The sequence below is a fragment of the Toxotes jaculatrix genome, chromosome 20, assembly GCF_017976425.1.
Source record: "Toxotes jaculatrix isolate fToxJac2 chromosome 20, fToxJac2.pri, whole genome shotgun sequence".
Lineage (NCBI taxonomy): Eukaryota > Metazoa > Chordata > Actinopteri > Toxotidae > Toxotes > Toxotes jaculatrix.
Window position 1 is genome coordinate 1097497 of NC_054413.1, and position 27619 is coordinate 1125115.

Genomic DNA, 27619 nt, shown 5'->3' on the forward strand with positions numbered 1-27619 from the left:
GTGTGTGTGTGTGACTGTGTGAGTGTGTGTGCGTGTGTGTGTGTGTGTGTGTGCGTGTGTGTGTGTTTTCAGTTGTGTTACAGAAATCTGGGAATCTTTCTGTAAAAATCTTCTGTTGGACTCAGACTTTGTGTCACGAGCAGTTTGTGTCCTGCTCAGGATCAGAAGCTCATTTGTGTTTTATAAGTTCTTCCACCAGGAAACAAGTTTTGTTTTGTTGTTTGTTTGTTTGTTTGTTTTAAACTGATGTGGACCTTTGGTGTAAATAAAACATCGGTCGGCAGTCACGAGTCTGTTTTCTGTGAAAATAATTTGGACATGTTGTGTTAGGAAAAACTCAGCGAAGCCACAGTGAACGGTCCTGGGCCTCCAGACGATCTGGGCGCAGTTAGTCCTGCAGGTTCACGTGACGCGGACTGACTAGTCGACCAGGAGACGACAGACTTCACTTGGTCGAGATTCTGGTCTCGTAGAGCAGACGACGTTTTTACAAACCAAATAAACGGAGCCTCAGTGAAGCGACGGTCACAGATGAAGAGACGTCAGCTGTTTCTTTAAGAGGCCGATTGTTGGCAGGCAGACAGATGGGGAAGCTCCATTTAACATATGCTGAGGAACTCTGGCACCCTGTGTGTGTGTGTGGCCCTGTGTGGCCAGAGACATGGTTATGTAACCAAGTAAACAAGCCAGTGCGCGCACACACACACACACACACACACACACACGGTCTTTGCCTCTCTCAGTTCAGTGCCTTGCTTGAGGGCAACGAGGCAGTTGAAAGAGGACAGTGTGTGTTCCTGTGTGTTCAGTCTGACGACGTCCACAGAGCTGAAACAATTAATCGATTATTGACAGGAAATAAATCAGAAGCTTCTGAAATGTGAGGATTCAGAAACATCAGGCTGTGATAAACACACCCAGACTTTTCCTTTAAATCAGCAGCAGGAGGAGAGAAAGGAAAAGAAGCAGAGGAGGAAGAGAGTAACACAACAGACGGGTTCTCAGACGTGTCACCCTCAATCTGCTCTGACACACACACACACACACAGTCAGACAGCATTGCATCATGGGTTCACGACACCAGCGTTCAGGAGCGTGATGAGCGGAGGCGTTTACACCGGTCAAACCGATGCACACGATCACGTGACGAACCAACAACATTCACAGAAACAACAAAACAAAACCATCACAACTGATTCAGTATTAAATTTTTCTCTCGTTTATTACAGGAGGCTTTCGTTTTATATACAGAGACATGTATTTGCAAAATACTAAAAAGTATTTTAACTCAAAGTACTAAAAAGTATATATATATTTATATATATTCATATCATAATCATTGTAATTATTATTGTCTCTAAAACACCGGGGAGGGGTCACTGAGGCACGGCTTTCGCCTCCTTTACACCGAGGTTTCACCGGCTGCGGTCAGAGGAAAACCTTGTAACCTGTCTCTCACTTTCGGATATTTCTCAAATTGAATTAAAAAAATGTGGAAACATTACACATTAAAAAAATTTCACCAGCTCCTCAAACTTTTTCAAACAGCTGAAATTTCTGAGTTAAAAATCCTGTTTTTCTTTCCTCACTGTCCTGATGCGTCTCTGCTAAAATCTCCGGGGTTACAAAGTTTTCACCCTCCATCTGTGACTCAGCTATTTCCAGCAAAAACGCATTAAAACTGCTTGTATCAAGAAACCTCTTATCTCCAACTTGGTGATTATTATTTTCCAACTTTCATCTTAAAATCAGCTTCAGCGATGAGAGAAATCTTCCCGATTTCAGCAGGAATTAATGAGTCGGGAAGGGAAATATTCATCCTTTTCTCTCCTCCGCTCCTGAAAAAGGCAACTTTCTCGAGATATGAGGTTTCTGCAGAACTGATATGAAGCCGGAGACCTGGCAAAACCAGTTTGACAACCACTGTGAAACCAGTTGCAGTGTAAACGGGGCGACGGTGGCTGAAGCAGTGAGAGGATGCCTGGAAAAACCGAATCCATGACGACGAAATAATTAGAAACTCCTCATTATTCAGCTCATACTGTAAATAAGATACAGCATCACTCACTGCCTGTTTACATAACTGTTGTATTGCATTTATCACACAGTTAATAGTAACAATAGTAATAATAATGAACAACGAAACCACTGGTTTTCTGTGCATTTCCTCCGCGTTGGTACATCGATGTCTGTCGTTTTGTTTTGATGACGAAGCAGCTTTTGGTTTTGAATCAGGGAAAAAAGGCATAAAGGAGCAAAGATTCTCAGAGTTTGTGTTTCAACACCCCCGTCCGACCTTCATTTGGACTCTTCCAAACCCCTCGGTAGCACCACATGGACTGATCCACAGCGCAGAGCCAAGGCGGTAGTTTTCCTCCAAAATAAGAGCTTATTTTTTTACATTTTGAACCTTTTTCAAATCAGACCAGGACAGGAAGTGGCAGGCTTCCCTTCCTGCTCAGACATGCTGGAGGTTACCTGGAGCGTTTCCAGGTTCTGGCTGTCCCTCTTTGGCCTCGTACAGTCGGCACAGCGGGGATTTCGGGGACTGAGCTGAGACTGGATTGTGTTTTGATGCCGTGATGGTTTCAGTGGCCTCACACAGACGGTGAATGTACACCTGGTTTTTTGTGCTCATCACAAACTGGAGGTCCAGACTCACTAAAGCTGCACTGTGGGAACACGCGGTCGCTCAGTGACTGCCGGGTTCGGTCTCAGTATTAGTAGAACCTGAATTTACTGTGTTTGTCTATAAAACCACATTTTCCACTTAACAAAAGTCAAATGTTGATTTAAATTTAAATTAGAAATCGGACCAGATGCTCAGATGTTTGAAGGTTTGATACGACTTGGTGTCGTGTTTGAAAAAGCAGCAGAGCAGCTGTTTCCCACAGAGTTTCCTGATTTGGTCAGGTCATGGATAAAACACACTTTTTTCCTGCAGACTTTAGCGAATCTGAACCTTTCTGACAGTTTCAGCGTGTCATCAGCCAGCCAGCCAATCAGCTCTCTGTGCTGTTTGTTCCACAGCTTCATGAGGAAGAGTCACAGCGGTGATGGAGGGGGGCGACGGGGGGGGACCGTGAACCTCGTTCATTATCAAAAAGCATGAGAATCAATTCATCAATCAACCAACCAAATAAACGACCAGTCCATCAATCAATCAATCAATCAATCAACCAATGGGAAAGCATGGCTTGGAGTGTTGGGTTCATATGTAGCAGGCACACTCTGGGTCTATTGCTACTGAAAACAGCCCTTCAGCACAACTGCAACCTGAAATACGCCTCGCAGCAGAGTTCAGCAGTGTCTTAAGTATTTACCTAGTTTATATGGTTTTCTATTCTCAATAGAATCTAGTAGAAATAGAGTCCAGACGGTGCCAGTAAATTTTTTTTTTTCCTTTTTTAAATTAGTCTAGTAAAGCGTTTAGTAAAGATCCTTCGGGTGACCACGACAACAGAGACAGAGAGAGAGAGGTTGTTCGAAATATTGATATCGAAGCAGACTGAACAAACGCTGTACACACACACTTTGACACTTCATCTTAATAAAAACAAGCGGTAACGCTGCTTCACAGCAGCTTCCTGCCAATGCACTCGCCTGCGTGTCCGTGAATCCACAGCAACGCTGTCAGTGCTAAATCTGGGAAACCGCGATTTACCAGATTTCACCAAACGCTCCGAGCGTTACTGTGCGTAGAATTCTTCCAGTCATCGCACAGACTCATGCAGTGAGAAGAAGCTTCTGCGAAGTCAAGTGTGACCTAAGAATTCACTTAAAAGGTATCGGCAAACCGTTATTGCTTGACGCGGTTTGTTTTTTTTTGTTTCTCTGTGCAAAATAGATAAAGAGCCGTCTCACTCGGCCTCCACTTCTCCTCCAGGGCGCAGCTAAAACGTGCAAAAATAAAAAAAATAATCTTAGATAAAATAAAGCAATCAACCAGAAAACAAAGTCAATAAATAAATAAATAAATAAATAAATGAAGCTGGGTTTGGATTTGAAGAGTTTCCTTTCAAAATAAGTCACTTCCTTCCTTTTAAAATTGTTCCAACTGTCCGTTTGATTTTTTTTAAATAAGGAACTAAACCAGGATTCAGCTTCCAAAGAGGAATCAACCAATCAGAATTTATCAGTTTCTTTCCCCCGTTTTAAAATGAAACTCTTCGCATCATTTAGCGGAAACAGAAGCAGAAAAGGTTTTTGTGTCGTCTCATCTGTGTTCTGGAAAAACCTGCTCAGCTGCAGCCATTTTAAAACCAACCCTGCGTAAGGTCTGACTGCTGCTAACGTTAGCTGCAGACTCTGCAGTGCCAGTGGAACTGTGATGTTACAGAGACTTTTAATCTGCTGATGTTCTATAATTCTCTTATTGTCAAATCCCAAAGACCAAGACCAACAATGGACGACTCCAACGAACAAGAACTGTATGTTTATCCAGAGCCTGATTTCTCTCATTTCCTCTGAGCAGCAGAGAAACACTGTTGTCTAAAATCTGTTAAAAACACCAGATGGACGAACACGTTGGTGTGGGATTTGACGACAGTAAGAAACATATACAGCTTCATCCTTTAAGAGGTCAAAGGTCTCAAATGTTGCAGAGAGCTGGGAGCAGGCAGAAGACTGATCGGACAGATCGGAGAGAGGAAAACAGCAGCGTGGAGGGAAACATGCTCAATCCTGTCACTGCGGCAACAGCAAAGCAACAGATGAGTCATTTAGCAAAGTTTCTGTCTCCAGAGTTTAGAAAGTTTAGAAATCTGAAGAGTGGAACTGCAAACAGATCCGACCAAAACCTGATCAAATCCCCAGCAATGGAGCAACCTGTCGTCTCTACACTGATAATCAGCTGCCGTGTTTGTTTTCCAGTTGTGTTGTGAAGACGAGGTTTTTCCAGGACACCGATGATCGATCAAACGCCAGCTCATGAAAATCGGCCTTAGCTTTTCTAAAACAGAAATAGGGTGAAATCCTGATGTTGATGTGCTGAGTTGATTGTCGCACTCTGGTCGGGGGCGGTCGACACCACGAAGATCTTAAGCCCATTTGGCCTCGTGTCTGTGTGTCGAGCCGAACTCAGACCAGATGGATAGTTAGTTAGTGCCAGTGAGTGATTTGTTGCTGATGTTCAGTTCATGTGGCGACAAGAAACTTTATTCATGGCTTTACAAAACCCTAACACGTACATTTTAGTCCTGCGTGAAGATATTTCTTTGTTCACTTGGTAAAAGACTGACGATTTGCTGCAACATATTTCTGTGAGCTGGTCTCAGACCAGAGGTCTGGTCCTTTAACTGCACTAAACAATATTCATCCTGAAAAAAAAAAAAGAAAATGAAGCTGAATGTTAAGGCCTTCAGATTATTATGATATGAAAACGGTTTCATGAAGAAATTAAATTATTTCAGTTTGGACTTTATTATTAAAAATAAATTTTACTTTAGAAACTTTTTTTTTTATTGTGAAATTAAAAATTGTGTAATTGTGTTTTTCTGTTTTATTTGATTTAACTCAGCTATTCACACGTTTGAACACTGGATTCTTCATCAATCAGAGATCGATCAGCCGTGATGAAAAGCCAGTAGCCACCGGTTCTCTTCTCCTGCAGTGCAGAGTAACGCAGCGAGTTTGTTCATGAAGCAAATGGAAGCTGGAAAAGTTTCTTTAAATCTTTTAGGCAAATCACCCACTGGCCAAAGAACTAAGGGACACGAGGATGTTCACCACCAGGGCAAAGCACAAGCTGGAAGAGTCTGGGACCGTGTAGAAAATCTCATTGTGCACTTGAATCAGTTTTTGGTGTTATCTCAAAGGTTTTCACAGGAACAAAAATAAATCCATCCCAGGCCCTCCTTCAGCGTGACTTTGCCCGTGTGCGGTAAAGTGACAGCACGTGTAAACTCAAAAGTGCAAAACTGCCAACAAAAACAGATGAAGTTGCTTTTCAGGTTTTTGAGATTATTTTCCTGACTGCACTCTCTCCTCTCATCTATTACAACATGGTAGTTTAGCCACTTTTTCATAGCCAGTGCCACTCAGTCAGAAGAGAGACTGCTTATTTTTTTTCTTCAACTTACTCTAAAAAATATAAAAAATAGTAATAATCGTACCGCTATTAAAAGACTGGTAACATCAACAAAGTTATACTTTTACTACGAAAACATTTTCAAATCACGTTGTCATTATTTTCCTCCTCTCTCGAGTCTCAGTCAGTCAGAAAGCCGTCGACCGTTATCGTGTCGAGATTCACCACCAGGAACACCGTCGCTCTTCCAGCCAGGCGTACTCTGAGAATATTGATCATCTGCGGGAAGGCACAAACCCCCCAGGCCAATAAATGATGGATACATCTGTGATATAGTTGTTCTGACCCCTCTGAGCCTCTGTAGCTGAGGCCGAAGGTCAGCCAGCGTTCTGAACTCTCGGCTCTAGTCGACACGAGACCCGAGGTCAAAGGGATCCAGAGGTGGTTCTTCTCTACGCTTCTGTCTTTTGCGCCGACAAAGGCAGAGTAGACTTGACAGATGGGGGTTCCCTCTCTGTCTCTGCAGTTTTTCTGCTTCCCTTTCAGAAACTCCAACAACAGCTGTTGAGTTGAGTCCAGGAATCTCCACAGGGAACAGGAAATAACATTAAAGGTAGTAAATATTCCACTTTGTTTGCTCTTTCACTCGACTCCTCCTGCAGTTCCTCGCTCACAGCTTCCATCTGGCGCCTCCTCAGCGTTCCTCAGCTATGGTACATTCAGTAAACAAAAGAACAAACAGGCTTAACCCACAACGAGAAAATCCTCATTTGTTAATTTTTTGCTTTCGGTTCCCGCTATGGTACCGTTTCCTGCTGTCTGTCAGGGTCGACCACGGATGGCGACTGTTCGCTCGGTTCGCTGCCTGCGGTGTCAGCCACCGCCGTTTCTGTGTTGACACCGAGGAGATGAAAGATTTCAGATGTGGCTCGCGTCACGCTGTCGTAAGATGGTGGAGATGAGGTGGAGGAAATTGTTTCGGAGCGCTCCATCCCTAACAAGCTTGAGCCATAGTTTTCCCTCATCATGGCAGCAATCAGCCCTTCTTTCTCAGGTGCATCTTCCCCGAATATTACCTCACTGCCTTGCTCGCCGTCACCTCCTGCATGCCGAGGGGTGGTAATCTGGCGATACAAGTAAGACGCGGCCTTCATCTGCCGCCTCACCAGGTGTCTGCGGTAGCACCTCTGGATCACTGTGGCGGAGACTTCTTCCTGTTTGCGCCTCAGAGTTGTTGTGATGGGCTCGTAGGAGATCTTGGAAGGGTTGGCCATCATGAATTTCTCCTCCATCTGCTGCTTGAGGGCGTCCATCTCGCCCGACTCTCCCAGGACTCGCTTGGTGAAGGCAAAGAGGATGTCCAGGCAGTGGATCTTGTCCCCACTGACCATGGGCAGGTCCATGGAGATCAGCTTGATCTTGTTTGGCTTGGCGATACGAAGGGGCTCCGACAGTGAGTCGGCGAAGTCAGACAGCTTGGCGTACTCGATGAACTGCGTGGCCTCCGGGTCGAACTTCTCCCAAACCTCATAGAACATCTCGAAGTCGTCCTCGCTCAGTGGCTCGGTGCTCTCCTCCGTGGCCACGCTGAAGTTCTCCAGGATGATGGCGATGTACATGTTCACCACGATGAGGAAGGAGATGATGATGTAAGTGACAAAGAAGGTGATGCCCACCGACGGGTTCCCACAGTTCCCCCTGACGGTGGTGCCGGTGTGGGGGATGTTGGGATTGCACTCCTCTGGGGAATTGTTGAGGATGGGGCTGAGCAGACTGTCCCACCCGGCAGAGGTGGTGATCTGGAACAAGCAGATCATGCTGTTCCCAAACGTCTCAAAGTTAAACATGTCGTCAATCCCCGCCTGCCGTTTTACATAGGCGAAGTTCGCCATGCCAAAGATGGCGTAGATGAACATGACCAGGAAAAGGAGGAGCCCGATGTTGAAGAGAGCAGGAAGGGACATCATGAGGGCAAACAGTAACGTCCGGATGCCCTTGGCACCTCTGATGAGACGCAGGATACGTCCAATACGGGCCAATCGGATCACTCGGAAGAGGGTTGGCGACACAAAGTACTTCTCGATGATGTCAGCAAGAACAATACCTGAAAAACAGAGGGAAAGAAAAAAATGTAGGTCATGTAAACGTATGTTTTCTGACACGGGTTATTAGACTGAACGGGGTCGTCCCGCAGGACTGCTTTCATCTGCAAGGAAACAACAGAGAGAAACTATCTGCTGCATTTTTCAGCTCTATCACCTAAAATCAATTAGCCGAAGACTGTTACCGGACCAGGATTTTCTTTGATTTGAGGACATTTCTGTGAGTGACATCATCTAAAAGCCCTCGGTTTGGATGCTGCAGCTTTTACGTGGCAGGTCTGCTGCGATTACAACCTGAGTGATTGGTTTTTGGAGGGTCGGGCCGTCTTTTCCCCTCTAACAGCCAGTCAAACACTGTAATTCATCCATCTTTTCCTTGTTATCCGGGAATGATAAACTGAGAGAGGAGCTGTCCTGTCATCACCAACCCCACCCCCCCACCTCCACCACATATACACTTCTATCTTTCATCCGTCTCCCTGTATTGAGTTATAGTTGATAGAAGGGATGAGCAGGGGGGAGTTGAGAAGGATTCACCATCACATCATACATCAACTCAACTACCCCTCCCCTCCCCCCATCCTCCCACCTCTCTCACACACACACACACACTCATCTTACATGAGCTGTGAGGACCCTCATTGACATGTTGCATTCCCAAAGCCCCAAACTTTAACCATGACGACTAAATGCCGCACCCCAACCCTAACCTGGACCCTAAAACCAGGTCTGAAACCTCAAACAGCCCTTTGAAGGTGTGAGGACCGGACCACATGTTCTCACTTTCCCAAAATGTTGTCACTCTGTAAGGTCTGACACTGGTCCTCACAAAGATAGAAGTACAGGTCCACACACCCACACACACACACACACACACACACACACACACACACACACACACACACACACACACACACACACACACACACACACACACATACAGCAGCTGATGTAACAGGTCAATCATGTTTGATTTGTCTCTAGGGACCGCCCTCTGGCAGCTCTGATTGCTGCTGTTACCTTCACCTCCCCCAGGCAGGCTTGTCTGAGCGCACACACACACACACGCATATACAGAGACACACTTAATTACACACACACACACACACAATCTTGTCACGCTAACAGGAGCAGCAGCACACGAAATATGAGCACTGATCGCTAAGTTACCTGTTTAGCTTGCTCTGTGTGGACTGTTGTGTCACGCGTGTGGATCTGTACATGGCCACACGGGACCTTGGTGCAGCGTAAACATCAAGGCCACCTGCACGGTCACTGTGCTGACAGGTAACTGTCAGGCTGACATTACATTACACCGCTTCCTGCTGCCACAGCTGACGGCTCCAGCACACACACTCATGTATACACACATCGACTCATATAATCGCTGATCGCAAACAGTATATAATCAATAATGTTGTTGTACCCAATGGTAAGATCCAGCAAACTGCCGTCTGATTTTACAGCAGTAAAATAAAAAAAGAATTGTAGTATTAAAATTGTAGTTTCATATTTTTCTTTTCTTTTCATATTTAATTTCAACAATTTCATATTTAAAGTCAACTGAACAGACTCAGAAAAAATCAGCAGGCTAAGCTGAGAGCGACGTTCCTGTTGGTTCCTGGACGTTCTCCTCACAGGGACATAATTCGACTCACCGACGATGGACAAAATCACGACCACGAAGTCGAAGATATTCCAGCCGACGGTGAAGAAGTAGCAGCGCAGCCCCACGATCTTGATGAGGCACTCTGCGGTGAAGACAACGATGAAGGCCAGGTTGATGTTGTTCAGGATGTACTCCATCTGCGGCGACTGCTCGTCCGTCTCCACCATCATGGTGATCATATTGAAGAGGATCAGCACCATGATGATGATGTCGAACGCCTGTTTCCCAACCAGGTCGAAGAAGAAGCCCTGCAGCGGGTTCTAGAAAGAACGGGCCGTGGTCAGCTGGTGCTTTGAGATTTATCAGTACAAATGAAATGAGTCTGTGCTTTTATTGTGAAGTGTGCCGGTACCAGAGGCCTGGGGATGGGCTTCTGGGGTTTCTTGGAGCCCAGCTTCTTCATGGCGTTGTAGTATTTCTTCTGTTCCTCTGTCATGAAGATGTCCTGTCCTCCTAAGTAAACACAGCAGAGGAAACACTTATCATTTTTACTGAACAGCATCTTAAACCCGTCACTGAGAACAAGTCTCATTTTATTTTATTGGCTCCTGGAAAACGTGGCTGTGACAGTGAATGTGCGTCGTGGTTCTTATCTTTCGTTTCTGCTGGTTGAAGTTATCGATGATGACGCCGATGAAGAGGTTGAGGGTGAAAAAGGAGCCGAAAATGATGAAGATGACAAAGTACAGGTACATGTATAGATTGATCTCCTTGATAGGCTGCTCCTCCACCTGTGAGATACAAACAAGATGTTGGTTCATCATGTCTCTGGCGTCTTCGTGCTGATCTGTTTTCATTTTTTTATTTTCAGACTAATTTGATCCGGTGGTGAGAACAGATTCCCGGGAATCATACGAATTCAGTGTTTCCTGTTTGACTCACAGCTCTGGAGTCCACCGCTGCGTACATGATCTCCATCCAGCCTTTGAACGTCGCCTTAAGAAACAAAACAAAAAAAACACAAATAATCAAACAGTGATGCTTCAGGCAGGAAAAGTCGCTCAGCTTCAGCTGCTCCCATCACATCGACACATCGGCGTGAACCTGTGAAAGCTCCGTACCGCTTTACAACAGACTCCTGATGTGTGACAGTGTTTATATGTACAATGCTGATGTGTGTGATCCTCTGCAGGACGACACACATGATGTGGCCAGAAGTATGTAGACACCTGAGCTCCTGTTTTCCTGTGTGTGTTTCTGTCTCAGTGTGTTTCTCTGCACACACGTCACCAAGACGACATCCTGCACATTTCCTGCCCTTCAGTGAATAACTGAACAAAAGGGATCTTGAAGCAGCCTTCCCATTTTAGAAGGAAATTAGTAGAGAGAGTCAGAGCTCCATGGAAACGCCACCGCTGTATTTTTCTCAATGAAAGATCAACAAGTCCTTTTATGGACTTCCCTCCTCGGTGGGGAGGGGGCACAGGATGGAGGGAAGAGAAAGAGCAGGTGGAAAGATGGAGGGAGAAGGATGTGAAGAAACAGAATACTTTGGTCTGAGTGGGCGTCTGCCGTCCGTCACTCAGACCTGAAATCAGCTCGTCGCCACAGGTTACCACCTGCTGTTATTATGGTCTGTCGGATGTGAGCGAGAGGGGGCACGCTGTAAAAGACGCCAGACTCAGACTGAGACTTTTACCGGACATGAAGACTCAGTGACAGGCGTTTACAGGCGTCAAAGACAACACACGCTCCGAAAATAAGGTTCCTGTTTCAGTTAAACAGTCAAAACTATTTATCAACCTGTCGATTAGTTGGTCAACAGAAAAAAACCCAAACTTTTTAAAGTCAGTTATTAAGCCTCTCTCTTTTATATAAGATTACATTTATCCATAATGTTTTCATCCTGTTCAGTGACTGTGACCCACACCTGTGCTGAATCAGGTGAAGTGTGTATCAGGACCTAATGAAGGCAGATGCCTGTGTGTCGCTGCTGTACTGGATAAATGTCTTTGGAAACAGTTCAGTTTCAGAATTTATGAATTGGAGGTTTGAAACGTCCACAGATCCTGAGCGATCCTGACGGCTGAGCTGCTGCTCAGTAAACTCTCTCTTCTCTGCATCATTTTTTGCAGCATGGAGCTATTTCCAGATGCTAATGGAAGGGTTGCCCCCGCCAACCGTTGCCGCGCCGACCAGCCAAACATGGAGAGGTGCTGAGCGGCTCGTTGCCAAGGCGACAGCAGTCTGACAACTCTTAAGTTCTCAGCATCTGAAGTAGCAGAGCGACAACTTCTTTCCCGTTTTTTCTTTCTCTCCGTGAAAAAAGGGACTGAGGTGCAGCTCTCATCCCTCTTTCACACTGTCCCTCCTTTCTTCCTCCAACTCTCCATTAATCTCTTTTTCTCTTCCCCATTTTCTTTTATCTCTCTCCTTCTTTGTCCTCACTCCCTTTTTCTCCTTCTGTCCCTCTTTTCCTTTACTGATCTCCAATATTTCAGCCTTTATTTTCCCTTATCTCATCCATCTTTCCTCCATCTCAAACTCCTCACCTTTCCTCCGTCCCTCCCTCTTCTTTCCCCTCAAATCCTTCCCTCCATCGCTCTCCCTTCCCTGCTGTATCTTTCTTTCCACTCATTGTTCGAACCTTTATTTTCTTACTCCACCTGTACTTTTTCTTCCTTCCTCTCTCTCCCTCCATCTCTCCATTTCCCTCCCACTTGGCTGGAGTCGCTCTAAAAATAAAAGCCTCTCAGACGCTGATTGATTGGAGGCTCTCAGGACTCCCATGGTGGGCGACAGTGAGCGAGAAAGAAAAGAGAGTGAAGTAGAGACGGAGAGAAAAAAGAGGGAGGCTGGAAGCGAAGGCTTGTAAGGAAAGAAAGCGAGGTGATGGAGAGATGGAAAGAGCAGGAGGCAGGAGAGGAAAGTGGAGTTGCAGCGGCTGTAATTGGCTTTGTTCATGTTGTGTTTAATAACAGATGATGGAGAGACAGAGGGAGGGTTGACAGAGAGAGAGACAAAGAAAGAAATGGACGAGGAGAGGGAGGAAAATTAAACAACAGACCACAACAAACAGGTTGAAACGCATGAAGGGAGGATGGGAAAATAAAAAGGTAAAAAAAAAAAAAAAGTAAAAGAGGAAAAAGGATAGAAAGCAGAGCAGAGGCAGGGAATATATTTTAAATATATTTTCTGTATATTTTATCACCTTATGTGGAATAAAAGACTTTGAAATTCATACTCCCAAAATATAACTGTGAAAAAAAACTGAATTCCTTCATTATTTTAAAGTTTAATTTAATAATTTAGGCCTGAAATGAAAGTAGGAGGTAAAAGCAAAGTGATAATATGAGCTAACTCAACACTGGTTAAAGTGAGATGTCAGTCACACAGAAGTTTGGTCTTTCTTTGCTTTTGTCTTCCTCCCACTGCTACTTATGAAACAGTGCATTAAAGAGGGGAGAGACGCTGAGAGAAGGACGGACAGTGAGAGACACAAGGCGGCGGAAAGAAATGAAAGTTAATACGACAAATGGAGACAAAGGGGCGGACGAGTGGAAAAGTCAAAAGTGAGAGCGATGAAGAAGAAGAGGAGTGGGAGGAAAATTAAGGCTAAGACAGCAAATGGACGGAACGAAAGAAAAGATGAGATCAAGGGAGCGAGGGAGGGGGAGAGGAAGAGAAGTCAATCCTCCTACGGTTTGTGGAGGAGACACTCGCTTTTAATTTGTGAGGATTTTTCTCTTTGTGCCTCCGTTTATTCACCTGAAGCTCTTTGTTTCTGAAAAACGCTTCACACAGACGCTGCATTAACGCGTTTACACAAAGCTCCTCCTGCTGTTTCACACATTTACACTGAGACCTACAGGGACTGACGGAGACTTACAGAGAGATGCTGTGAAAGTCTGGAGCCGTAATCTCAGATGTACAACACATACTGTATGTAATCTGTAATCTGCAATCTGCCCTCTGACTCAGAGTCTCACCACTTGCAGCAGAGCCAGGTATCCCGCCCCCACGTTGTCGAAGTTGACCTTGACTTTGCTCCAGTAGTAGAACGAGGTGCTGTTCTGCGCCTCGCACTCAGACTTGTTGTTGATGGACCAGGCGTCGTAGATGTGGCCGGTGTGGTTGACGCAGCGGCCGAACTTCCCGGCGAACAAGTTGACGCCCATGATGCTGAAGATGAGCCAGAAGATGAGACAGACCAGCAGCACGTTCATGATGGAGGGAATCGCCCCGATCAGAGCGTTTACCACCACCTGGAGACACACACACACACACACACCAAACGCTGTAACTTCAGCCTGTGAGTTTAAGGACAACATCACGTTTTCGGCCTGTTGCTGGTCAGGTTAAACATTGAGGTGAAGCCCGAGCAGACACTGAAATCATCCGTGGCTGTTTCAGAGAAACGCCACAACGCACCGGTCAGGACGTGAGAGAGCGCTGGTGGGTTCGGCCTGAAACTCCTCCCACTCCAATTAAAAGTGAGAAAAGGTGTTAAACACCTGGCTGACTGGTAAAAACGTCACAGGTACAAACCTGCAGACGTGACACAAAGACTCAGGCTGATGAACATCCGTCAATTAGGGACAAATGAGACATAAAGTTAACAGGCACCAGTTAAACCACTGCTGTAAAACAGAGTTCGGTGCCTGTCAAACTGGTGAACTGGTGTCAGGGTTCTTCCCACTGAACGTTCACCTGACCAGCACAAACAGAGCCATTCAAACACAGTCAGGTGTGACAGAGACTGTCCTACACTGTGGGGTCGAGACAGGCTGGACATTCACACTCACAGGTGCTTTATAAGAAGTGCAGCTTATTCTGATGCTGACTCTGCGACACGTGACCTTCAGGTTCTGTGTCTGAGAAACAGGCAGCACTCGTGCAGCATACACACGTCTTTTTTTTTTTTTAACTGGCTGTAAATCCATTTTTCCTGAGTCGGATCCAGATTCAGCTCAGGTCAGAGTGTGAACAGCGGCTTTTCTTTGGTTGTTTCTTCTGAAGGAGGGAAATCAGCTCCCTCCTTCCTGAGAGCTGAGTCAGCTCGTGTCAGAACTGCACAGCCCTCCTCGCTGGACCCACAATGCAGCTCTTCTACCCAGAATCCCATGCTGAGTGAGCAGCGTGGTGCTATAAGCAGAGCATTTGTAAACTGACATGAGAGCTAATCTTATTAGCCAGACAAAGGAAAGAGGAGAGGATCATGGGAGAGCGAAAGCGCAGACATTTTCCCCCCAGCATGCCACACGGGTCCTGAACTTCACGTGAACCAGCGTCAACGTCCTGCACCTCGGTCTGCACCTTTCACCATCACAACAAAATGAATGGATGCTGTCAGTAATACTGATGAACGGCACAGAAACACAGAGTGACGCCACCTGATGTTTCTCCCTCTGACTGAGACGAACCAATCAGAGAGCAGAGAATACTGAGGAGATGATGTAAAATGTGATGAGAGGATGAAACAACAGGTGAGAACAAAACACTATAAAAAAAAACATGATTTATTTTAAACACACCTGGGCACAAACATATTGTTTGGAAGTGACTTGAAAACAGGGAAGCACTTGATTTACATTGATCATTATACACTGTGTAACTGTGGGCTTCAGTTATTAATATAACCTGTGTGTGAATCACAGGTTTTCTGACTGTTTCCCAGCAGCTCGGACGAGGCTGGAAACAGGTGTGCCCAGGTGTGTTTGTTTTATTAATACTGACTCACCCTCATGCCTTCAAATCTGGAGAGGGCTCTGAGGGGCCGCAGGGCCCGCAGCGTCCGCAGGGATTTGATGGCTGCAAAGTCTGAATAACCCAATGTGTTGGCCACCAAACTGACCAATGAGACCTGGAGGAAAGAGAGAGGAAAGAGAGAGGAAAGGACAGAAAAAGATAGAGACAGGTGTTCAGAGACAGACGGAAAGACGGGAGGAGACAGAGAAAGGAAGGAAGAGAAACAGAAGAGAGAAGCAGGACAGTTAACTTCTAACCTAATGAAGGACAGAGAGGGAAGGAGAACTGATCCTGGACCAGCCCATCAGGACTGTGAGTGTGAAGACAGAACTGCATTAGTTTGATAAGCAGCTGATTCCTGAAAAAAAAAAGGGAATGAAAGATGAATGAATGTTAGGGTGGGAACGAGGCAGGTTCATCCTCAGTGTCCAGACGAAGCAGGTTTCCTGTCGACGCTGTGGAAAAGATTCAGAGTGAGACGAGTCACGTGTACGAAGCCCTGAGGAGTCAGTCTGGCTGCTGTCCTGTCTTTATGTCCGGACCAGGGACCAGTCCTGTGTCACAGGCTTTGAAAACACTTCACACTGTGCTGTAACTGATGCTGCCGCCGATTCTGACAAGTTTTAGTGATTTATCAAACCCACTCGGAGGTGTTTGTTAAAAATCTGACACCAGACACAAAAAAAAGTCTGAATCCCAAATTAAATGTTTGAGACACGAACGACTTAAAGACCACGTTTCTCCACATGTATGAGAGGATCATCAGGATATGGTAAACACACGTGTCCGTCACTTTACGTTGGACTTTGGTGTTTTTAATTCACGGCTGTACGACACGTAAACGTGGTCGTAGTCCAGCAGAGCTCAGAGCCACTCAGTTCGCCTGTGAACGTACAGGGATGATGAAGTCTGTCACAGTTCTGTTCTCTGCTGAAGGAAGTTTTAACAAACTGATTTGGTGCAACCTGATTTTAAGTTGTAGCTGAAACCGGAGCCGGACTGGCCTCATTTCCTGGGAGAAAGTTTGTTGTCACAGATGCTTTGAGCTGCTTCCTGTTCGTCGTCTGATCTTTTAATGGTGGAGAAATGTGTCTTCGTTCACCGTCGTTTGGCCCGAGGCTGCACTGGGGACGATCACCCGCAGCGTTATTCCTACTTCTTCATTTTTTTTTTGTTTCAAAGCCAGAATGACACGGACAAAACATCAAACACAACAACAGCAGCATCTCTAAAAGCCTCTAAAGCCGCCCAGCGAAGCCCCACACTGACGTCTCAGGCTGGTCGGCTGGTCGAGCTCCAGGTGAGTTCAGCCGGTTCTTACCCTGATACCGGCGAAGCGGGACGCAGCCCGTAGAGGACGGAGAGCCCTGAATGTCCTTAGCACCCGCATGGTGGTGATCTGGTCCATGGAGATGAACTGAGCCAGCTGACCCAACACTGAGATCTACAGAGTCACACAGTTACTGCAGACATCAGCTGACGTCTGCACAGGTTACCGCAACACCACACGACTCAGCTGTACAACATTAAATCTTTTAGCAGGTCATTAACTCTCAACTGTTGACAGGAGGATGCAGCTTAAAAAATAAAAAACAAATCAAATGTAAGATCATTATTCCTACAGCGGTTTCTAATGTCCCAATCCTTCGCTTACCCCTGAGATTTATCTGGCGTAGCTGTAGATCTGTCAGCTTTTCTGCCCCCTAGTGGCTGAACACTGAGTCCCGCCGCTTTAAATAAAGTGGTGAGTCTCTGTTTCACCACAGTCTGTCTCTGTTAATAAAGTTTGGTTCTGTTCTTTGCCTCAGATCTGTCCAATCTCTCTCTGTCTGTCTCCAGGCCACGACAGTCAAATAAAAACGTCACAACACACTGTGTCATTTATGAAGACGGCCAGGCGGAAAGAGTGTGTGTGTGTGTGTGTGTGTGTGTGCGTCAGTTTCCGACTCAATGCATGCATATGTATGGTGTGCATCACAAACTGTGTGTGTGTGGAGGTTAAAAAGCCACTGCTCGCTCGGCCAGAGGCTGTCCCCCTCCCTCTCTCTCTCTGTCCGTCTCCCTCTGTCCCTCTCTCTCTCTCTCTCTCTCTCTCTCTCTCTCTCTCCCTCTGTCCCTCTCTCTCTCTCTCTCTCTCTCTCTCTCTCTCTCTCTCCCTCTGTCCCTCTGTCCCTCTCTCTCTCTCTCTCTCTCTCTCTCTCTCTGTCCCTATGGGTCTCTCACTCTTTTTATTCATGGAGCTGCATTACTGCAGTGGAGTGAGGTTCAGCTGCTGTAATACACACCACCTGAGAGACAACATGTCAGCACACGTCTTTAATGGCACACACTGAACATGTATGTGTCACGTGTGAGATGCAGTGTTACTGAGTGCATGTGTTTGGCTGTGCTGACGGTGCTGTACATCCCTTTATTCTGTGTGAATCTGTGAAAACATTTTTATTAATCATTAAAATCATTAAATATTAATCTTTAATCTCTAATGTACGGAATTTAGATTTAGCAACGATTTAATGTCAATATTCAATTCAATAAAACAGAATTTTTACGTGAGACTGAACGGAGAAAATGATGAGAAGGGAAAACAGAGAGAGGGCAGAAGAGCTAGAGGGAGGGAGAGAGAGAGAGAGAGAGAGAGAGAGAGAGAGAGAGAGAGAGAGAAAGAGACAGAGAGAGAGAGAGAGAGACAGAGAGAGAGAGAGAGAGAGAGAGAGGGTCTTGAACTATGTGAAGATCATTGCTGCACATTTATTTCCGGCTAACCGTCTCCCCCTCTCATTTCACTGCCTCCGTCTGTCAGCAGAGAAAACACTAACTGCTTCACACATGATCTGCTGAACACACACAACATGCCATCTCTCTCTCTCTCTCTCTCTCTCTCTCTCTCTCCCTCCCTCCTCTCTCCGGCCTTCCTCAGTCATTTCATTTCTGCTCCTCTCTCGTCATGTTTCTCTCCCCGTGAAATAAAAATGTCCCAAAACAAAAAACAAGAGCAGGAAGGAGGGAACGAAACCTGGCTGAGAGAGATGAGTTATTCTCTAAGGAATATTATCACAGTGAAATGACTTCAGGGTCAGTTTATCAGGCAACATCACATGATGAACCGATCAATAACTTACATCGACGATGAGGAAGTCGAGCCAGCACCAGTAGTTGGTGAAGTACTTCTTGAAGCCGTAGGCGAGCCACTTGAGCATCATCTCCAGGATGAAGATGTAGGTGAAGATCTTGTCTGCGTACTCCAGCACCACCTTGACCACCCTCCTCTGTTCGATGTAGATGTCCTCGAAGGCCTGAAGGGGGAAGCAGAGAGAGCCGTCAACAGCACAGGAGGGAAACTGTCGTAAAGTGAAGCTATTTGAATAAATTAAAGCAAATCATAGTAAATTAAATGAATTCTACCAGATTAAACTAAAGCAGATGAAATAAATGAAACTACGGTAAATGAACGTGTCCGTGTCTGACCAGAGCTCCGGAGCTGAGCAGGATCATGAAGATGATGAAGGACTCGAACCAGCTGTGCTCCACGATCTGGTAACAGGTCTTCCTCATCCTCCACCAGATCTGACCGAGCCCCGCCGTCGTGTCGAGTTCACAGCACTGAAACCTGGTGACGCACACTGTGGCCGAGAGACACAGAAAGAGAACCAGGGAGAGAGAGAGAGAAAGTTTGTCAGCGTCCTCCAAAGCAAACTGACGGAGGTGAAGTTTTAAATGAACTTTCAGAGTGAGAGGAGTTGAATCAAATATATAAACACACGTGTGTGTGTGTGTGTGTAATGGAGTGATGATTAAAGCAGATTATAGCATTCACTTCAAATTCACATTCATTTTCTGCACCTTAATGTGTTTAACCTGCCTAAACTCATGTTTTCATTCCATTCAAATCTCCCTTTTCTTCACATTTTCCACTCTTCTTGTGTCCATGTCTTCCTGAGTCTTGATGAAACACCTCCAATAAAGCGCAGTGTGTTTGGTTTTCTGAATCTCTCTCTTCACATCTTGAAACAGAACGTGTTGATGTGTGCTGAGAGCAGCTGGATGAGGCCCGGAGCGGACGGGGTCGCTCGGTGACGTGTTATTTGCTGCAGTGCATCATGGGCCGGGTGAGCGCTGATAAGGAGGGGATCGGATTCCCCGTCCCTCCGTGTTACCGGCCCCTCGGCGGCCTGTGGCACCGCGAGCGCGCCGCTGACGTTTCCAAATTCAATCAGCGAGTCCGCGAGGGCGTCAGGGAGGACGAGCCGCGACCTGACGTTCGCTCAGCATCAGGACCGGGAACACGTCGGCGGAGCGATTGGTCGAGTGAGTGATGCTGACGTGCCCTCTAGCAAGGCATGATGGGAGCTCAGTGGCTGACAGAAGAAGGCAAAGTGAGATGGGGAAACAACACAGCTGCATGTGATTGGCTGAGACAAGAATCATTTTACCTTTATTATGCTAAAAAAAATTAGCTAGCATGAGAAGTGAGGTTTTAACAGCTGTAAATATTTGCAGGGGTAACGGAACCAGACGGAGACGGCACACTGAGCTGCAGGTGAGAGGCTGCAAACCTCCGACTCCACAGGTAACCACAGGTATTACAACGACCAGGTGCGGTCACACTGTCTTCAACACGCAGCCTCTCAGTCAGATGTACTGAACATGGACTGACTCGCGTCTCTGTCTGTCCTGTAACACACAGACAGAAAAGCGCAGGAGCTGTTTCAGCTGCTCTTCACTCGGCTGATTGCCGCGTCCGCCTACCTCTGTAATTAGAGCTCTGATTACCCCGGCTTTCTGTTTCCATGGCGACTAATAGGCTTTTCCCCGTTGCACCGGTTGAGTAATCCAATGAAAACAAGCGAGTGGTAATCCGACACTCAATCAGCCCACTTGGCAGAGTTATTATCGGTGTGTGTGTGTCAGGAAACCCCCTCTGCTTGTACCGAAGCTGGCCGTAATAAACTCTTTTGCCGCCATAAACTTTTATCGAGCGCAGCTCTGAATGCCTCATTACATCACCTGTCGGTGGAACCGACGCCTCCTCCGGTCGCGCTCGCTCTCCGCTGCGCGCCGCATCGATCCGTTATCGAACGCTACTGAGAAAACGCCGCTGAATGATCCCCCGCCAGGTGATTGCATCTGACCCTCGCTGCCTCCGCATACACGCACCGTGCCCAGCACACACATGTAACACGGACACACACACCTGTAACGCACACACAATTTCAGCTCTGCCTTAGAAACCGCGCGCACACACGCACACACAGAAAACTTCTGCATCTATCAACTTTTTAAAAAACTCTTTACTTTGCTTCCTTCCTCAAAGGTCAAAGGTCACTGTTACTTTAATTGTCTACAATAAACTAAAACGTGTTTACAACCAAGCACACGAAGGGTGAACAGAAACACGCACCAAAAACTAATAAACACATTCATTCAGACTTTATTTCTTTATTTTCATAAATAAAGAAATAAATTATTCTCTGTTATTATTATGTCACAATAGGTTTTAAGAATTCAGTTCTCCATTTAAACATCCATGTAATGACATGCATGTCATTTCTGCCGATGTTATTTCTCCTGTTTGTTTGGACAGAAGTTTTGATTAATCCTGTCCATGTTCCTCTCGAGAACGTGAACTCGCACTGAGAACAGAGAACAGAGTGACGGAGCCTCAGCGAAGCTTCCTGCTGCTGAGTCTCACCTGAGAGCTTTCAGCTACAGGACGGCAGAGCAGGAGACGCCACCGATGATTCTTACACACGGCTCACCGAGGCAGAGCCACATGCACACGCACTACACGCACACACACACACGCACGCACACGCACGACACAAATATTCTCTCAATCGTGTGTCATGCAGCATCACAACATTAACCAATGAGTTGGCATTTAGAGAACTAATGGGGCAGCTAATCTAATGTCTGCTGTCAGCACAGATGTGTGTGTGTGTGTGTTTGTACACGAAGGTGGTTTATTTCTATGGATTTTTATATTTGCATGTGAGCTAATCTGAATTATATTATTTTGAATGTGTTTTAGCTAATGATAAACTTTATCTGTACCTGCAGTGTACTGTGTGTGTGTCTGTGTGTGTGTGTGTGTGTGTGTGTGTGAGTGAGAGGCTGATCAGCTTCCACACGTGTTTGTGTTCCTGTAAAATCACCTGGATGCATTAAACCACTGCGGCTCCACAGAGACAGCACCGTGACACTGGAGCCTAAAATTCAACCTCAGTTTGTGTCGTTCGCTCTTTTCTCCTCCTGCAGGATGAACATGTGCCTTTTGCACATTTTATTTTTAACATAACAACGACAACAACAGTGTAAGGACTTTTCTGAAAAGGCAAAATAAAACACAGAGACGCAAACGTCTGCTGTGCAGCTGAGGAATCCTGCTTCCTGTCTGTGCTAAACTCGGCTGATGTGTCCTGTCACTGCACTGCACGTACAGACATTTAACTGAGCTGACATTAATCTGCTCGTTAACACAGCAGGTAAATGTCTGAAAAAGCCGGAATATTCCTTTAAATCTGGTCCTTGACGGGTCAGATACACTGAACGCAGCGTTAATTATTTCCCCTTTAATCCAGACTTAAAGAGCCATTGTTTGGTTTGACTGTATCAGGTAAAAGCAGGAAATATAAACCCAACGTGTTGACCTTCATTCACTGAAGAGCGTCTTTACACTGCAGCTCTCCGACTCGTTAGCGCTGCTCGCTGAGAGTTTCCTGTTCGACCGACCTTTCGTCTTGCGTGATGAATAATTAGCGGCGGGGGAGCGTCGCCATTCAGGCCGACACACACACTCTGTCTTACTGACAGCTAGAGGGAGCAGCAGGGAGGCACGCTGTTGTTTGTGCTTTGTAATCACAGCATGGAGGAACACACACACACACACACACACACACATATTTAGACACACACAGAGACACAATCCTTCATAGCTGAAAAAGCAGCTCTGTGCGGAACATACACACACACACAGACACACAAACTTAAGCAAACGCACACACACAAATAAATGGCCTGACTTAGGAAGAAACCTCGCATCTTCAGCTTCAGACGCAGAGACCAGCTTCTAACCTGCTGAAGACAAAACACACCTGGCGTGTCCAGTAGGACTGTGTCACCTGACATGTTTGACATGTACCACACCCCAGCTGTGTTAAAGCACATCAGTGCTCTAGCTAAATGCTAATGGAGCATGCTAACATGCTTGTATGTTTACCATGCAAGCCACCTCAGTTTAGCTTGTTAGCATGCTAACATTGGGGAACTGATTTACTCTTGAACGACGTCACGCACGTAAAGTCTCACTGATAATAAACATCAGTGATTTTAAAGTTAATGAAACAGAGTGACAGTCGATCCTGTCTGCAGCCGGAGCTTTTCCACTTTCTTTGGTAACGGAGGTCAGCTGGGGGAAGTTTGTTTTTCCAGGAGCCGACGCTCTTCCAGGAAGTTACAGTCTCCACTTCCTGGGGTCTTTAATGGCTCTTGTCTCCAGGTGCCTTCTTAGCGAGCTCCTGCGTGACAGGAGATCCAGGAGAAAAACAACACTTCCCCGTGTGTGTAAACCCGGAATACAGGAATCAGAGAGGGTTTCTGAGAAGGGCTGATTGGTGAGGTGTTGTGGTGAGAGAGCCTCTTATGGGATAATAAAAGCTTCTATCACAACCTTACAGTAAACAACACAGTAACAGTACACTTACTGCTGTCATACAGGTTATAATCATTTCATATTGCAGGGATTTTATTCTGAGGACGTGTGGTCAGAGTCCAAGCTCACTACAGTCCGAGACAAACTTCAGGAGCTGGCGGTTTTTGGTTCGACACACTGAGGTTTGATAACGAGCCCGAGCGATGAAGCCGAGAGTCGAGACTGTCGCGAGTTCAAACGTGCGATAACATGGAGCCTCCTCCAACATCCTGGTCACACACACACACGCACGGACACACACACACACACACACGCACAGCTGCTGTCTGCCTGCTGTTGTTAGTCATTTTTCCGGCCTACTTCTGCAGCAGCTGGCCGATTCGCGGGAACCTCTGCTGCTACCAACACACACACATTTTCACACACGTTAACACAGTTACACACTGCTGTGTCAGCATACTGGTGGTGCTGGTACAGTGTGAGGGGAGTCAGGAGTCAGGAGGGAAACCAGGTGGCGGCAGCACGGCGGAGGTCGAAATCTGTTGATTCCAGCAAAGTCCACAGGTCGTCTCCTTTCATTTCGTCACGTTCATCTTTTCTTCTCACTTAATTCCACATCTTGTACGTCTGAGATTTTCTCCTCTCTTCTTTAATCTTTATCAGAATTTATTCCTTCCTTTCATTTCATTTCACCTCCATTTTTAAGATGCTGGACGGCGGCAGAGGAAAGGATGATACCAGTAAGAGTCAAAAGTCCTTTTCTTCCTCACTTTTTTCTTTGGTCTTTTCACGTCTCAGTGTTTTATACCTTACACATTTTGTTTTTTCTCTTTTCACCTTTTTCTCGTTCCCTGCTATTTTCCCCTCCTCTCCTTTCTTCCCACCATCTGATTTCATCTCCCTGTCTTTGCTTTTTTTCGTTCCCTGTCTTGTCATTTCGTTTGCTTTGGCTCGTCTTCACTAACTCGTCGTGTCTCTCAGCTAATGCAGACGTGCTGTTGACAAAACTGTGCAGCAAAGAGCGCCGTTCATGTTTCATCCTTCTCCTGTCGGTGCCCCAGCAGCTGATCTGAGTCCAGCCGGTGACAAACGCCTGCCTGCTGTGAAGGACTCTGCTGAATCAGGAAGAACCGGGCGGCGTGTTGGGACAGTTGCGATCGACGCATCAATCTTCTAAATGAATCAAAGCTAACACAACATCTGCTGCTTGGCAGACACTTCCATCCAAAGCACCTCTTCCAGGAAACAGTCTCGGTTTCACTGTGGATGGAAACTGAACCTGCAGTCAAGTAAAACCGAGGTCAGCATCACCGAAGTCGATACCGATTCCTCTCCCTGCTTCTGTTGTACCAGCGTGAATTATGTTTATGTTTGTGTAGCGTTTGCTTCTGTTAGCCCAGAGGGATGGAGCGTAACGGGGTCGATTTTCTAACTGGCCACTTCCACCGTGATTTTACTGAAACATTTATCTGTTCGGTTGTCGTGTCTGGAAACACGAGCAGTGTCAGCACAGTCTCACTGACGACTGTCAAAAGCAACTGGACATAAAATCCACACCAGGTGAAACTGTGATCAGGTACGTACGAACCACTGCCTCCGCTCTCTCTCACCGCCTCTGTGTCTTCGCATCGTGGTCGTGTGAGCTGAGCTGAACTCTAAGACAAATCTCCAGCTCCAGCAGGAAACAGGCTGAGTCAGGAAGGAAGCAAGGTGTTTGCGTTTCACCTGGGTTAGTCAATACAGGATCATAAATCTCATTATGAAAGTACTGGGGCAAGTGGGCGGTGGGACGGACTCACGGTCAGTGAACGTATGTGAAACTAACAGCTTCAGAGCATCAGCAAATAAAAGACAAAGGTTATACTGCATGTTTACAGTCGTGATGGATTTTAAAGATGGATTTATCGAGGTCACACGCGGAGGGAAAGAAGGATGAGAAGTGAGTTTATGTTTTACAGGGACAGAAAAACTGATTCACATTTTATATTCTTGTTAAAAGACAAAGATCCGGCAGAAATGGACAGAGCTGCTTAACATTGTTATGCAAAGCAAGATAATAAATTTCCTCAGAAATAAATCATTCTGTTGTTTTAAAGTCATCGATGGATCGACGAGTCTTTAAGTGAAAAATGAAAACAAAAAAAAGTCAGACACCCAAACACATTTACTTTGAAATGATGCACTAAAATCTGAGCGCCGTGTTTCTGAAGTTCTGACATTAGAGCATAAAACTCAGAGCGCGTTTCATATCAGGTGTTCTCTTCTCTGAGAACTTTGTTTGATGAGCGTGTGTGTGAGTGAGTGAGTGAGTGTGTGTGTGTGAGCGTGTGTGTGTGTGTGAGTGTGTGTGTGTCCGCGTACTGTCTGGGAAGCAGTTGTCAGGGTCCATGGCCTCTTCCGCCATCTCTGAGTACTCGTCCTCCTCCTCCCCAGGCTTCCTCAGGTCCACCGTGCTGCCCTCTGATAGGCTGATATCGTCCTTCTGCTGAGTGAAACAGGAGGAAACAACCAATCAGAGCCGTGAACAACTCAGATTCACCGCACCCTGTCCTGGGCAGACCGCCCCGCCGAGGACAGGGCAGTCTCAGGAACATGCAGTGCTTGTGATGTGTTATTAATAGCTGTTGGACACCAGTGCAGCTCTATGGTTCAGAGAATGTGGACACACACATGCACCTGATTTAAGTATGAGTTCACTGGGCTTATCCTTAGAGAAAGGACCTGCATACGTCCAGCTGCATTCGTTTCAGTATCAGCGTTAGTGTTGCTGTTTGTGTTGTTTGTATGGAGCCCGGTTTGTGTTTGTGTGATCGTCAGCGCGGTTCTGCTGCAGTCGAGGCTGAATGAGTCAGATTTAATGTTACGTAACTGAGAGGAGTCCTGGCTGAGAAAACAGAGCGAGGCGTCACCTTCCAAACCCTCGCTCCCACCGCCAGGAAAACTGCCGTCTGTTCACTTTGACTCTGACAGATCTGGACAAAACCAGACGTCAGGAAATCCCCCCTTCACCCCACCATCCCAGCTGACTTCAAAGGTCCCTGTTCGCTAAGCATCATGGGAGTTTAACTTTACAAAGGGACGAGGGAGATGGAGGGATAGGAGACAGGTTTTCTGCTGAGGGCTGAGGAAGGAAATCTGGCAAGTTTTGTTAAATGTCTGGACAAAGACACCGCAGGGGTGTGTGTGTGTGTGTGTGTGTGTACAGGTGAGCTATCTACTTGAGTCAACAGCTAACTCATGAATACATTCAGTCTGGGAACAGAGAGTGGCCGCTGTGACGAATGCCAGCCTTGGACACACACACACACACACACACACACACACACACACACACACACACACACACACACACACACACACACACACACACACACACACACACACACACACACACAGAGAGAGAGGTGAAGCCAAAGGGACATGAATACACACCTAATCTCTGACACACACCTATACGACGAAAGAGATCCTCACAAAAACTGGATAATGTAACACACACACACACACACACACACACGCGGCAGCCTTGGGCTGAAACCCTGTGACAGTTGACGTCCATAATGAGGGGTTTAAATGTATTTCTATTCATAAGCTGTTTCTATTGTGCTGCCAGAGAAGAGCTGAAGGCAGTAAAACACATTCAAGGCCTGTAAGTAACACACACACACACACACACACACACGTGTAACCTGACTCCGTTCGTCACAGTAAAAGCACGAGACTGCAGGAGGTTTATCACAACTCGGGACGTGTTCTGTGGCTGAACATCGTCTGTGAAAAACACGGATTCAAAGGAGAAAACGTGAAGGTAAACAAACTTTATTTACAGGAAAAGTCTGAGGTGTGTGTGTGTGTGTGTGTGTTGTAACCAGGCTGGCATGTCTGTCATCTCACACACACTGAAACCACAGGATGCATCCTGAACCTGCTTATCATTCCTGTGTGTGTGTGTGTGTGTGTGTGTGTGTGTTTTCTATTAAAACTTAATATATTATTAGTGACATCAGAGTGAAAGGGAGGAGATCCTCACTCACACACACACACACACACAGAGTTAATGCTCTGTGTGTGTGTGTGTCTCAGCCTCCATCTCTTCTGTCTCACACACTCTCATGTAACGGTGTGAAGCTAAGTGTGTTTACATGTTGGTTTCAGGTGAAGTCTCTCAGCTGCCACGGCGACGTTTCATTCGTTCATCGTTAAACTGAAGCGCGTCGTGTTGTTCGTCTTCCCCGGGCAGGAGGAACGGTGTGTTCACCACTAACGAGGACGCACAGCGTACTTTGTCTCTGCGGTCGGACGTTTTGTGCGTTTTGAGCTAAAAAATGCAGAAGAAATATTTCATCTTCGCAGGAGGCCGAGAGAGAAAGAGGGGAAAGGACAGAGGACGAAGACGAAGACGGAGAAGAAGTGAGATAAATCGTAGCCTGATTAATTTGGGCTTCGAAAGTCAAGGTCCTGTTTATCATCTCATAAAAAATGTT

General features: G+C 46.2%; 2 protein-coding genes across 2 annotated transcripts in view; both read right to left on the reverse strand.

The window, feature by feature from the left end:
- LOC121200363 (protein NLRC3-like) overlaps positions 1–27619 on the reverse strand; it is a 567821-nt gene that overhangs the window by 383255 nt on the left and 156947 nt on the right. The window lies entirely within an intron of this gene.
- LOC121200364 (sodium channel protein type 4 subunit alpha-like) overlaps positions 1222–27619 on the reverse strand; it is a 90019-nt gene continuing 63621 nt past the window's right edge. The window contains exons 22-32 of the mRNA XM_041065623.1: positions 25497–25620; positions 18953–19107; positions 18607–18780; positions 15480–15602; positions 13729–14004; positions 10682–10735; positions 10393–10530; positions 10152–10256; positions 9789–10059; positions 6835–8132; positions 1222–6736 (exon numbers count right to left, since the gene is read on the reverse strand). Of these exons, the coding sequence (XP_040921557.1) occupies positions 6671–6736; positions 6835–8132; positions 9789–10059; positions 10152–10256; positions 10393–10530; positions 10682–10735; positions 13729–14004; positions 15480–15602; positions 18607–18780; positions 18953–19107; positions 25497–25620 (2784 nt within the window). The 3' untranslated portion in view covers positions 1222–6670. The remainder of the gene's footprint in view (positions 6737–6834; positions 8133–9788; positions 10060–10151; positions 10257–10392; positions 10531–10681; positions 10736–13728; positions 14005–15479; positions 15603–18606; positions 18781–18952; positions 19108–25496; positions 25621–27619) is intronic.